General features: G+C 44.1%; 1 protein-coding gene across 1 annotated transcript in view; it reads left to right on the forward strand.

Moving 5' to 3' along the window:
- Positions 1-15,000, forward strand: part of LOC121840757 — a 135,931-nt gene that overhangs the window by 19,331 nt on the left and 101,600 nt on the right. Inside the window, exon 6 of the mRNA XM_042305840.1 lies at positions 323-413. Within this exon, the coding sequence (XP_042161774.1) occupies positions 323-413 (91 nt within the window). The remainder of the gene's footprint in view (positions 1-322; positions 414-15,000) is intronic.

Consider the following 15,000-nt stretch of genomic DNA (forward strand, 5'->3'; position numbering starts at 1 on the left):
CACAGTAGTGGAATGAGGGGGTGAATTAGAAGAGCTATAATGGAGGCTACGTCTCAAATGGGACCCTATTCCTTACAAAGTGCACTAATTGCATGTAATTGAACCTCACGGCTCCATAACTCTGTCTGATCTCCTATTGTAGGATGTGATATCACGGCACTGTGCTCAACTTTAATCTGCTTTCACTCTCTTCTTCGGGTTAGTACTTACTGTGTGTGTGTGTGTGTGTGTGTGTGTGTGTGTGTGTGTGTGTGTGTGTGTGTGTGTGTGTGTGTGTGTGTGTGTGTGTGTGTGTGTGTGTGTGTGTGTGTGTGTGTTCCAGGGGAGGCTGTACTATGTCCAAGTGTCAGCCTACAACATGAAGGGTTGGGGTCCACCTCAGTCAACTCTACCCCCCTCCGCTTCACCCTCCAGTGAGTTCATTACTTTGTTAGGTTTGAATCAAAACTTTATGACTCTAGCTTCATACTAAATGGTAGAATCGGTCTGGGCACTGCTGTAAAAACCGCAGAGGGTTTTTTTCCTAGAAAAGTATAAGACGTGTCACGTAGTGTCATGAACTTGACAGTAGAAGGTAGACCAGTGTACTTCCGGCGCCAACAGAGATGGCCGCCTCGCTTCGCGTTCCTAGGAAACTATGCAGTTTTTTGTTTTTTTACGTGTTATTTCTTACACTAGTACCCCAGGTAATCTTAGGTTTCATTACATACAGTCGAGAAGAACTACTGAATATAAGATCAGCGTCAACTCACCATCAGTACGACCAAGAATATGTTGTTCGCGATGCGGATCCTGTGTTCTGCCTTACAACCAGGACAACGGAGTGGATTACATGCAGCGACTCAAAAAAACGAATCAGAAAAAGAGGGAAACGAAGCGGTCTTCTGGTCAGACTCCGGAGACGGGCACACCGTGCACCACTCCCTAGCATTCTTCTTGCCAATGTCCAGTCTCTTGACAACAAGGTTGATGAAATCCGAGCAAGGGTAGCATTCCAGAGGGACATCAGAGACTGCAACGTTCTCTGCTTCACGGAAACATGGCTAACTGGAGAGATGCTATCCGAAGCAGTGCAGCCAGCGGGTTTCTCCACGCATCGCGCCGACAGAAACAAACATCTTTCTGGTAAGAAGACGGGCGGGGGCGTATGCCTTATGACCAACGTGACATGGTGTGATGAAAGAAACATACAGGAACTCAAATCCTTCTGTTCACCTGATTTAGAATTCCTCACAATCAAATGTAGACCGCATTATCTACCAAGAGAATTCTCTTCGATTATAATCACAGCCGTATATATCCCCCCCCAAGCAGACACATCGATGGCTCTGAACGAACTTTATTTAACTCTCTGCAAACTGGAAACGATTTATCCGGAGGCTGCATTCATTGTAGCTGGGGATTTTAACAAGGCTAATCTGAAAACAAGACTCCCTAAATTTTATCAGCATATCGATTGCGCAACCAGGGGTGGAAAGACCCTGGATCATTGTTACTCTAACTTCCGCGACGCATATAAGGCCCTGCCCCGCCCCCTTTCGGAAAAGCTGACCACGACTCCATTTTGTTGATCCCTGCCTACAGACAGAAACTAAAACAAGAAGCTCCCACGCTGAGGTCTGTCCAACGCTGGTCTGACCAAGCTGACTCCACACTCCAAGACTGCTTCCATCACGTGGACTGGGAGATGTTTCGTATTGCGTCAGACAACAACATTGACGAATACGCTGATTCGGTGTGCGAGTTCATTAGAACGTGCGTTGAAGATGTCGTTCCCATAGCAACGATTAAAACATTCCCTAACCAGAAACCGTGGATTGATGGCAGCATTCGTGTGAAACTGAAGGCGCGAACCACTGCTTTTAATCAGGGCAAGGTGTCTGGTAACATGACTGAATACAAACAGTGCAGCTATTCCCTCCGCAAGGCTATCAAACAAGCTAAGCGCCAGTACAGAGACAAAGTAGAATCTCAATTCAACGGCTCAGACACAAGAGGCATGTGGCAGGGTCTACAGTCAATCACGGCCTGCAACGAAAACATGCGGTCTCTCCTTCACTGCAGCCGAAGTGAGTAAGACATTTAAACGTGTTAACCCTCGCAAGGCTGCAGGCCCAGACGGCATCCCCAGCCGCGTCCTCAGAGCATGCGCAGACCAGCTGGCCGGTGTGTTTACGGACATATTCAATCAATCCCTATACCAGTCTGCTGTTCCCACATGCTTCAAGAGGGCCACCATTGTTCCTGTTCCCAAGAAAGCTAAGGTAACTGAGCTAAACGACTACCGCCCCGTAGCACTCACATCTGTCATCATGAAGTGCTTTGAGAGACTAGTCAAGGACCATATCACCTCCACCCTACCTGACACCCTAGACCCACTCCAATTTGCTTACCGCCCAAATAGGTCCACAGACGATGCAATCTCAACCACACTGCACACTGCCCTAACCCATCTGGACAAGAGGAATACCTATGTGAGAATGCTGTTCATCGACTACAGCTCGGCATTCAACACCATAGTACCCTCCAAGCTCGTCATCAAGCTCGAGACCCTGGGTCTCGACCCCGTCCTGTGCAACTGGGTACTGGACTTCCTGACGGGCCGCCCCCAGGTGGTGAGGGTAGGCAACAACATCTCCTCCCCGCTGATCCTCAACACTGGGGCCCCACAAGGGTGCATTCTGAGCCCTCTCCTGTACTCCCTGTTCACCCACGACTGCGTGGCCACGCACGCCTCCAACTCAATCATCAAGTTTGCGGACGACACAACAGTGGTAGGCTTGATTACCAACAACGACGAGACGGCCTACAGGGAGGAGGTGAGGGCCCTCGGAGTGTGGTGTCAGGAAAATAACCTCACACTCAACGTCAACAAAACTAAGGAGATGATTGTGGACTTCAGGAAACAGCAGAGGGAACACCCCCATCCACATCGATGGAACAGTAGTGGAGAGGGTAGCAAGTTTTAAGTTCCTCGGCATACACATCACAGACAAACTGAATTGGTCCACTCACACAGACAGCATCGTGAGGAAGGCGCAGCAGCGCCTCTTCAACCTCAGGAGGCTGAAGAAATTCGGCTTGTCACCAAAAGCACTCACAAACTTCTACAGATGCACAATCGAGAGCATCCTGGCGGGCTGTATCACCGCCTGGTATGGCAACTGCACCGCCCTCAACCGTAAGGCTCTCCAGAGGGTAGTGAGGTCTGCACAACGCATCACCGGGGGCAAACTAACTGCCCTCCAGGACACCTACACCACCCGATGCTACAGGAAGGCCATAAAGATCATCAAGGACATCAACCACCCGAGCCACTGCCTGTTCACCCCGCTGTCATCCAGAAGGCGAGGTCAGTACAGGTGCATCAAAGCTGGGACCGAGAGACTGAAAAACAGCTTCTATCTCAAGGCCATCAGACTGTTAAACAGCCACCACTAACATTGAGTGGCTACTGCCAACACACTGTCAATGACACTGACTCTACTCCAGCCAATTTAATAATGGGAATTGATGGGAAATGATGTAAATATATCACTAGCCACTTTAAACAATGCTACCTTATATAATGTTACTTACCCTACATTATTCATCTCATATGCATACGTAGATACTGTACTCTATATCATCGACTGCATCCTTATGTAATACATGTATCACTAGCCACTTTAACTATGCCACTTGGTTTACATACTCATCTCATATGCATATACTGTACTCGATATCATCTACTGTATCTTGCCTATGCTGCTCTGTACCATCACTCATTCATATATCCTTATGTACATATTCTTTATCCCCTTACACTGTGTATAAGACAGTAGTTTTTTGGAATTGTTAGTTAGATTACTTGTTCGTTATTACTGCATTGTCGGAACTAGAAGCACAAGCATTTCGCTACACTCGCATTAACATCTGCTAACCATGTGTATGTGACAAATAAAATTGGATTTGATTTGATTTGATTTGTTCACAAAGCCTGCTATGGCAGTTTTCATCACACAGCCTGCTATGACAGTATTCATCACACAGCCTGCTATGACAGTATTCATCACACAGCCTGCTATGACCGTATTCATCACACAGCCTGCTATGACAGTATTCATCACACAGCCTGCTATGACAGTATTCATCACAAAGCCTGCCATGACAGTATTCATCACAAAGCCTGCTATGACAGTATTCATCACACAGCCTGCTATGACAGTATTCATCACACAGCCTGCTATGACAGTATTCATCACACAGCCTGCTATGACAGTATTCATCACACAGCCTGCTATGACAGTATTCATCACACAGCCTGCTATGACAGTATTCATCACACAGCCTGCTATGACAGTTTTCATCACACAGCCTGCTATGACAGTATTCATCACACAGCCTGCTATGACAGTTTTCATCACAAAGCCTGCTATGACAGTTTTCATCACACAGCCTGCTATGACAGTTTTCATCACACAGCCTGCTATGACAGTATTCATCACACAGCCTGCTATGACAGTTTTCATCACACAGCCTGCTATGACAGTTTTCATCACACAGCCTGCTATGACAGTTTTCATCACACAGCCTGCTGTGACAGTATTCATCACACAGCCTGCTATGACAGTATTCATCACACAGCCTGCTATGACAGTATTCATCACACAGCCTGCTATGACAGTATTCATCACACAGCCTGCTATGACAGTATTCATCACACAGCCTGCTATGACAGTATTCATCACACAGCCTGCTATGACAGTATTCATCACACAGCCTGCTATGACAGTATTCATCACACAGCCTGCTATGACAGTATTCATCACACAGCCTGCTATGACAGTTTTCATCACACAGCCTGCTATGACAGTATTCATCACACAGCCTGCTATGACAGTTTTCATCACACAGCCTGCTATGACAGTATTCATCACACAGCCTGCTATGACAGTATTCATCACACAGCCTGCTATGACAGTATTCCTCACACAGCCTGCTATGACAGTATTCATCACACAGCCTGCTATGACAGTATTCCTCACACAGCCTGCTATGACAGTATTCATCACACAGCCTGCTATGACAGTATTCATCACACAGCCTGCTATGACAGTATTCATCACACAGCCTGCTATGACAGTATTCATCACACAGCCTGCTATGACAGTTTTCATCACACAGCCTGCTATGACAGTATTCATCACACAGCCTGCTATGACAGTTTTCATCACACAGCCTGCTATGACAGTTTTCATCACACAGCCTGCTATGACAGTATTCATCACACAGCCTGCTATGACAGTTTTCATCACACAGCCTGCTATGACAGTATTCATCACACAGCCTGCTATGACAGTATTCATCACACAGCCTGCTATGACAGTATTCATCACACAGCCTGCTATGACAGTATTCATCACACAGCCTGCTATGACAGTTTTCATCACACAGCCTGCTATGACAGTATTCATCACACAGCCTGCTATGACAGTTTTCATCACAAAGCCTGCTATGACAGTTTTCATCACACAGCCTGCTATGACAGTTTTCATCACACAGCCTGCTATGACAGTATTCATCACACAGCCTGCTATGACAGTTTTCATCACACAGCCTGCTATGACAGTTTTCATCACACAGCCTGCTATGACAGTTTTCATCACACAGCCTGCTGTGACAGTATTCATCACACAGCCTGCTATGACAGTATTCATCACACAGCCTGCTATGACAGTATTCATCACACAGCCTGCTATGACAGTATTCATCACACAGCCTGCTATGACAGTATTCATCACACAGCCTGCTATGACAGTATTCATCACACAGCCTGCTATGACAGTATTCATCACACAGCCTGCTATGACAGTATTCATCACACAGCCTGCTATGACAGTATTCATCACACAGCCTGCTATGACAGTATTCATCACACAGCCTGCTATGACAGTATTCATCACACAGCCTGCTATGACAGTTTTCATCACACAGCCTGCTATGACAGTATTCATCACACAGCCTGCTATGACAGTATTCATCACACAGCCTGCTATGACAGTATTCCTCACACAGCCTGCTATGACAGTATTCATCACACAGCCTGCTATGACAGTATTCCTCACACAGCCTGCTATGACAGTATTCATCACACAGCCTGCTATGACAGTATTCATCACACAGCCTGCTATGACAGTATTCATCACACAGCCTGCTATGACAGTATTCATCACACAGCCTGCTATGACAGTTTTCATCACACAGCCTGCTATGACAGTATTCATCACACAGCCTGCTATGACAGTTTTCATCACACAGCCTGCTATGACAGTTTTCATCACACAGCCTGCTATGACAGTATTCATCACACAGCCTGCTATGACAGTATTCATCACACAGCCTGCTATGACAGTTTTCATCACACAGCCTGCTATGACAGTTTTCATCACACAGCCTGCTATGACAGTTTTCATCACACAGCCTGCTATGACAGTTTTCATCACACAGCCTGCTATGACAGTTTTCATCACACAGCCTGCTATGACAGTATTCATCACACAGCCTGCTATGACAGTATTCATCACACAGCCTGCTATGACAGTTTTCATCACACAGCCTGCTATGACAGTATTCATCACACAGCCTGCTATGACAGTTTTCATCACACAGCCTGCTATGACAGTTTTCATCACACAGCCTGCTATGACAGTATTCATCACACAGCCTGCTATGACAGTATTCATCACACAGCCTGCTATGACAGTATTCATCACACAGCCTGCTATGACAGTTTTCATCACACAGCCTGCTATGACAGTTTTCATCAACTCCATCATTCAGTCAGATTGAAACTTACACATGTTTTACTCCCTGTGTTCTACCTTGAGATTTAGGGAAAAATCAATACAGTAGAGTATCGCAAAATATTATATTGATTCTATGACTCCAAGTATCGATTCTCTAATAATTGTTACGAATTAATTATATTATTGATTTTTTTTTTGCTAGGTAGTTAATGTTAGCGAGCACTAGTTGGCTGTACCTGTGCCAAAACTCTGGTGTGTCCTCTTCTCTAGCCTGTTCTCCATCTTCTTTTTAAATGTTTTTAAACACTTTTATTTCCATGACTGATCAAAATGTGTTTTCTCATGGCTCATGGCTCTCTCTTGTCCCTCTGCAGCAGACATTTTGAGCAATATGTTTGGAGCATCGAATCGCAATAAATTTACAGTATCAAATCAGAAATTGTCACAGCACCTAAGTATCGTGATTTTCTTATTTTTTTTTAACCTTTATTTAACTAAGCAAGTCAGATAAGAACAAATTCTTATTTTCAATGGCGGCCTCGGAACAGTGGGTTAACTGCCTTGTTCTGGAGCAGAACGACAGATTCTTACCTTGTCAGCTCGGGGATTTGATCTTGCAAGCTTTCGGTTACTAGTCCAACACTCTAACCACTAGGCTACCTGCTGCCCATGTATTGTGACAATATCGTATCGTGAGGTCTCTGGAAATTCGCAGCCCTAATGAGAATGTTTGTAATGTCCCTATATAGCGCACTACGTTTGACCAGAACCCTATGGGTGCCATTTGGAACACAGGCATTGTTTTAATCAGCCTGTTCCAGATAAACAGCCGGACAATTCAATGTGACATTTACTTTTCTTACATTTCTGACATTTCTTACTAGCCACTCCTGGGCTACAATCACCTATCCGGACCCGTTTTACTACCGATGAGGAGCCCCACCGGGCCTTCAGGACTGGACTACCGACGTTATCTGCCCGAGGGAGTTATCCAACTGGCTCCTCCGTCGCGACGTTACCTGAACACCCATCTGCGGCCCGCTAACCGTTAGCTGTCTTATCGGCTGCTATCTGAATAGGTCTATCGGACAATTTTTCTTGGGTCACTATAACTATATCTACTTTGCCAATTGGATTGGTCTCCTCTACCACACGGAACCCCACTAATCTACTGACCGTAGCATACGTGTAGGTATGTACGGCAGGACCAAATCAGAGAGATAGGTAGGAGCAAGCCCATGGCCCATGTAATGCTTTGTAGGTTAGCAGTAAAACCTTCAAATGAGCCCTTGCCTTAATTAACAGGAAGCCAGTGTAGGGAGGCTAGCACTGGAGTAATATGATCAAATTTTTTGGTTCTAGTCAGGATTCTAGCAGCCTTATTTAGCACTAACTGAAGTTTATTTAATGCTTTATCCGGAGCATTGAGTTTCTGATTTTTGCAATGTTACGTAGATGGAAAAAAGCTGTCCTTGAAACAGTCTTGATATGTTCGTCAAAAGAGAGATCAGGGTCCAGAGTAACATCAAGGTCCTTCACAGTTTTATTTGAGACGACTGTACAACCATTAAGATTAATTGTCAGATTCAACAGAAGATCTCTTTGTTTCTTGGGACCTAGAACAAGTATCTCTGTTTTGTCCGAGTTTAAAAGTAGAAAGTGTGCAGCCATCCACTTCCTTATGTCTGAAACACAGACTTCTAGCGAGGGCAATTTTGGGCCTTCACCATGTTTAATTGAAATGTACAGCTGTGTGTCATCCGCATAGCAGTGAAAGTTAACATTATGTTTTCTAATGACATCCCCAAGAGGTAAAATATATAGTGAAAACAATAGTGGTCCTAAAACGGAACCTTGAGGAACACCGAAATTTACAGTTGATTTGTCACAGGACAAACCGTTCAGAGACAAACTAATATCTTTCCGACAGATAAGATCTAAACCAGGCCAGAACTTGTTCGTGTAGACCAATTTGGGTTTCCAATCTCTCCAAAGAATGTGGTGATCGATGGTATCAAAAGCAGCACTAAGGTCTAGGAGCACGAGGACAGATGCAGAGCCTCGGTCTGATGCCATTAAAAGGTAATTTACCACTTTCACAAGTGCAGTCTCATGATGGGGTCTAAAACCAGACTGAAGTATTTTGTATACGTTGTTTGTCTTCAGGAAGGCAGTGAGTTGCTGCGCAACAGCCTTTTCTAAAAATGTTGAGAGGAATGGAAAATTCAATATAGGCCTATAGTTTTTTATATTTTCTGGGTCAAGGTTTGGCTTTTTCAAGAGAGGCTTTATTACTGCCACTTTTAGTGAGTTTGGTACACATCCGTGGATAGAGAGATGTTTATTGTTCAACATAGGAGGGCCAAGCACAGGAAGCAGCTCTTTCAGTAGTTAAGTTGGAATAGGGTCCACTATGCAGCTTGAAGGTTTAGAGGCCATGATTATTTTCATCATTGTGTCAAGAGATATAGTACTAAAACACTTGAGAGTCTCTCTTGATCCTAGGTCCTGGCAGAGTAGTGCAGACTCAGGACAACTCAGCTTTGAAGGAATACGCAGGTTTAAAGAGGAGTCCGTAATTTGCTTTCTAATAATCATGATCTTTTCCTCAAAGAAGTTCATGAATTTATTACTGCTGAAGTGAAAGCCATCCTCACTTGGGGAATGCTGTTTTTTAGTTAGCTTTGCAGCCAGTATCAAAAAGACATTTTGGATTGTTCTTATTTTCCTCAATTAAGTTAGAAAAATAGGATGATCGAGCAGCAGTAAGGGCTCTTCGATACTGCACGGTGCTGTCTTTCCAAGCTAGTCGGAAGACTTCCAGTTTGGTGTGGCGCCATTTCCGTTCCAATTTTTTGGAAGCTTGCTTCAGAGCTCTGGTATTTTCTGTATACCAGGGAGCTAGTTTCTTATGAGAAATGTTTTTAGTTTTTAGGGGTGCAACTGCATCCAGGGTATTGCGCAAGGTTAAATTGAGTTCCTCAGTTAGGTGGTTAACTGATTTTTGTCCTCTGACGACCTTGGGTAGGCAGAGGGAGTCTGGAAGGGCATCAAGGAATCTTGGTGTTGTCTGTGAATTTATAGCACGACTTTTGATGCTCCTTGGTTGGGGTCTGCGTCCAGGATTATGAGGAAAAACATTAAGATCCACAACATTTATTCCATGGGACAAAACTAGGTCCAGAGTATGACTGTGACAGTGAGTAGGTCCAGAGACATGTTGGAAAAAACCCACTGAGTCGATGATGGCTCTGAAAGCCTTTTGGGGTGGGACTGTGGACTTTTCCATGTGAATATTAAAGTCACCAAAAATTAGAATATTATCAGCTATGACTACAAGGTCCGATAGGAATTCAGGGAACTCAGTGAGGAATGCTGTATATGGCCCAGGAGGCCTGTAAACAGTAGCTATAAAAAGTGATTGAGTAGGCTGCATAGATTGTTAGATGTTAGCAACACCTCCGCCTTTGAGGGATGCACGGGGGATATGGTCACTAGTGTAACCAAGAGGTGAGGCCTCATTTAACACAGTAGATTCATCAGGTTTAAGCCATGTTTCAGTCAGGCAAATCACATCCAGATTATGATCAGTGATTAGTTCATTGACTATAACTGCCTTTGAAGTAAGGGATCTAACATTAATAAGTAGCCCTATTTTGAGATGTGAGGTATCACGATCTCTTTCAATAATGGCAGGAATGGAGGAGGTCTTTATCCTAGTGAGATTGCTAAGGCGAACACCGCCATGTTTAGTTTTTCCCAACCTAGGTCAAGGCACAGACACGGTCTCAATGGTGATAGCTGAGCTGACTACACTGACTGTGCTAGTGGCAGACTCCACTAATCTGGCAGACTGGCTAACAGCCTGCTGCCTGAACTGCACCCTATTTCATTGTGGAGCTAGAGGAGTTAGAGCCCTATCTATGTTGGTAGATAAGATGAGAGCACCCCTCCAGCTAGGATGGAGTCCATCACTCCTCAGCACTCCGTCACTCCTATCAAACGCTCCCTGAAACACTTCAGCGAGCAGGCCTTTCTAACCGACCTGGCCGGGGTATCCTGGAAGGATATTGATCTCATCCCGTCAGTAGAGGATTTCTTTTTTTTTTTTAAATGCCTTCCTCACCATCTTAAATAAGCATGCCCCCTTCAAGAAATTTAGAACCAGGAACAGATGTAGCCCTTGATTCTCTCCAGACCTGACTGCCCTTAACCAACACAAAAACATCCTATGGCTTTCTGCATTAGCATCGAACAACCCCCGTGATATGCAACTTTTCAGGGAAGCTAGAAACCAATATACACAGGCGGTTAGAAAAGCCAAGGCTAGCTTTTTCAAGCAGAAATTTGCTTCCTGCAACACAAACTCAAAAAAGTTCTGGGACACTGTAAAGTCCATGGAGAATAAGAACACCTCCCAGGTTCCCACTGCCCTGAGGATAGGAAACACTGTCACCACCGATAAATCCACTATAATTGAGAATTTCAATAAGCATTTTCTACGGCTGGCCATGCTTTCCACCTGGCTACCCCTACCCCGGTCAACAGCACTGCACCCCCCTAGCAACTCGCCCAAGCCTTCCCCATTTCTCCTTCTCCCAAATCCAGTCAGCTGATGTTCTGAAAGAGCTGCAAAATCTGGACCCCTACAAATCAGCCGGGCTAGACAATCTGGACCCTTTCTTTCTCAAAGTATCTGCCGAAATTGTTGCAACTCCTATTACTAGCCTGTTCAACCTCTCTTTCGTGTCGTCTGAGATTACCAAAGATTGGAAAGCAGCTGCGGTCATCCCCCTCTTCAAAGGGGTGGACACTCTTGACCCAAACTGCTACAGACCTATATCTATCCTACCCTGCCTTTCTAAGGTCTTCGAAAGCCAAGTCAACAAACAAATTACCGACCATTTCAAATCCCACCATACCTTCTCTGCGATGCAATCTGGTTTCAGAGCTGGTCATGGGTGCACCTCAGCCACACTCAAGGTCCTAAACAATATCTTAACCGCCATCGATAAGAAACGATACTGTGCAGCCGTATTCATTGACCTGGCCAAGGCTTTCGACTCTGTCAATTACCACATCCTCATCGGCAGACTCGATAGCCTTGGTTTCTCAAATGATTGCCTCGCCTGGCTCACTAACTACTTCTCTGATGGAGTTCAGTGTGTCAAATCGGAGGGCCTGTTGTCCGGGCCTCTGGCAGTCTCTATGGGGATGCCTCAGCGTTCAATTCTCGGACCGACTCTCTTCTCTGTATACATCAATGATGTCGCTCTTGCTGCTGGTGAGTCTCTGATCCACCTCTACGCAGATGACATCATTCTGTATAATTCTGGCCCTTCTTTGGACACTGTGTTAACAACCCTCCAGACGAGCTTCAATTCCATACAACTCTCCTTCCGTGGCCTCCAATTGCTCTTAAATACAAATAAAACTAAATGCATGCTCTTCAACCGATCGCTGCCTGCACCTGCCCGCCTGTCCAACATCACTACTCTGGACAGTTTTGACTTAGAATATGTGGACAACTACAAATTCCAGGTGTCTGGTTAGACTGTAAACTCTCCTTCCAGACTCACATCAAACAGTTAAATCTAGAATTGGCTTCCTATTTCTCAACAAAGCATCCTTCACTCATGCTGCCAGACATATCCTTGTAAAACTGACCATCCTACCGATCCTCGACGTCGGTGACAAAATAGCCCCCAATACCCTACTCAATAAATTGGATGCAGTCTATCACAGTGCCATCCGTTTCGTCACCAAAGCCCCATATACTACCAACCACTGCGACCTGTACTTTCTCGTTGGCTGGCCCTCGCTTCATACTCGTCGCCAAACCCACTGGCTCCAGGTTATCTACAAGACCCTGCGAGGTAAAGTCCCCCCTTATCGCAGCTCACTGGTCACCATAGCAGCACCCAACTGTAGCACGCGCTCCAGAAGGTATATCTCACTAGTCACCCCCAAAACCCATTCTTCCTTTGGCCGCCTCTCCTTCCAGTTCTCTGCTGCCAATGACTGGAACGAACTACAAAAATCTTTGAAACTGGAAACACATCTCCCTCATTAGCTTTAAGCACCAGCTGTCAGAGCAGCTCACAGATTACTGCACCTGTACATAGCCCATCTATAATTTAGCTCAAACAACTACCTCTCCCCCTACTGTATTTATGTATTTATTTAGCTCCTTTGCACCCCATTATTTCTATCTCTACCTTGCACATTCTTCCACTGCAAAACTACCATTCCAGTGTGTTTCTTGCTATATTGTATTTACTTCGCCACCATGGCCTTTTTTTGCCTTTACCTCCCTTATATCACCTCATTTGCTCACATTGTATATAGACTTATTTTTCTACTGTATTATTTACTGTATGTTTGTTTTACTCCATGTGTAACTCTGTGTCGTTGTATGCAATTGTAAATGAGAACTTGTTCTCAACTTGCCTACCTGGTTAAATAAAGGTGAAATAAATCAAATAAAACAGCACAAGTTGTTAACATCAGTTTTAACCCACAGCCAGGACTCTATCACGACTCTCCCTCTAACCATACACTTAGATCAGCCTTGGAGAGGGTGTCTCAGATTGGCCTGAATAAAATAAGAAATGTAATAGAAAAAGTTGAACAAATACAGAGAGAGAAAGAGATTGAGAGAGGACGAAAGGGTAATGAATAAATACTTTGTCAGGAGATGATGAGATCAAGGCAATTAAACCGCTGAGGTGAGAAATCAATTCATTTTATTCTATTTAATGTCTTCTTCAAACCCAAGGACACTTTTTATAATATGAATCACAAATGGACTCACACTGAGGTGACTGGTCTGTTTGCATGGCAAACCCTTGCCTTTTGGGGGCCCTAAGCGAGATTTGGTTAGGGGGCCCCCCCACCTCGTGTGCAAAACATTTTAGTGTCTTGACGGCAGAGAGAAAAAAATATATTTTTAATGCAAATGTCATGCAAATGTCATGTTTGACATGACTAGGGAGAGTATATTAATGGTAACATTCAAAGTTTACCAGCAAACTACCAGAATTTTGGTCACTTTCAAGTTTCTGGCGGAATTTATCACAAGACATTTAGTGGACATTATGGGTACTTCAGATAATCACAGGTGTCTGTAATTATCTCTGGCCCTCTGTGTGGCCTTATCACATTTTAAAATATTAATTGACAACGCTATAAAAAAACATTTCCTAAGGGTTTCAGCATAATATCCTATATATCTTTTACACACTTTTATGTATTTTACTATATTGATATGTATTTTACTATATACATGTGTATTTGTCATCAATGTTTTGGTGACAAACTGGTGGCAGTTGGAAGATTTGCATATTTAATTGAAAATAATGCCATTGTTGATTAAATGCTTTTTCTCATTAATTAGGCTATTTCATTTTTTAAACATGTGGTCTATTCACTAGAAACTCATGGGCAATATGGACACAGATATAACAAATAAATAGTATTCATGAATACTTTAAAAAACAAGTTATTCAAGTGTAAATTCTCAAAATTACAATAGATTGCCATAGATAACATGTTAAATACCAAAATTACTGAATCTTGTGGTAACTTTGGTAAGTTTCCAGTAGCTTTGTAACCCTAGCCATGACTTATGGCATGTTTATATGATATCTGAGTGAGAGTGAATAACAAAATAAATCGGGGCCCCCTAGAGACAGGGCCTCTGGGTACGTATTCGGCCATGACGACATAAGGAATAAACGCTGATGTTCCGCCTCGTCCCGCTGCGGCGTCCAAATTTTCCAAGGTAATGTACCGAACGAAGGCATTTTACATGCTTATACCACAGTTCCCAAGGGGGAAAAAAAAGTGATTATATTTTCATTTAAATAAGCCAATTCATACTTTTTCATATTTTGGTTGCTAGGGACTCAACCCAGTCGTTCGTTCTCTATGTTCCGTTGCCATGCTCGCTGGCAACATTTTCATCCCTTGCTCGCTAGCTAACCAGCTAGCTACTGCTAACACACAGTCACAAACTCTGCAGCCGGAATAACAGCAGAGTAGCTGTTTTCTAATGACATTCATTTGGATACATCCATAACAATGAGCTGATGAAGCCTGAATTTGCCTGTCATAGCAAGAAAAGTTTGCCTTCTCGTCAGGACACTTGTCAACACTGACTGGTCATTACATGGAGATCACATTGCATATCAAACACCGGGCTAGAAGCTAG

The sequence above is a fragment of the Oncorhynchus tshawytscha genome, linkage group LG25 (assembly GCF_018296145.1).
Source record: "Oncorhynchus tshawytscha isolate Ot180627B linkage group LG25, Otsh_v2.0, whole genome shotgun sequence".
NCBI classification, from domain to species: domain Eukaryota; kingdom Metazoa; phylum Chordata; class Actinopteri; order Salmoniformes; family Salmonidae; genus Oncorhynchus; species Oncorhynchus tshawytscha.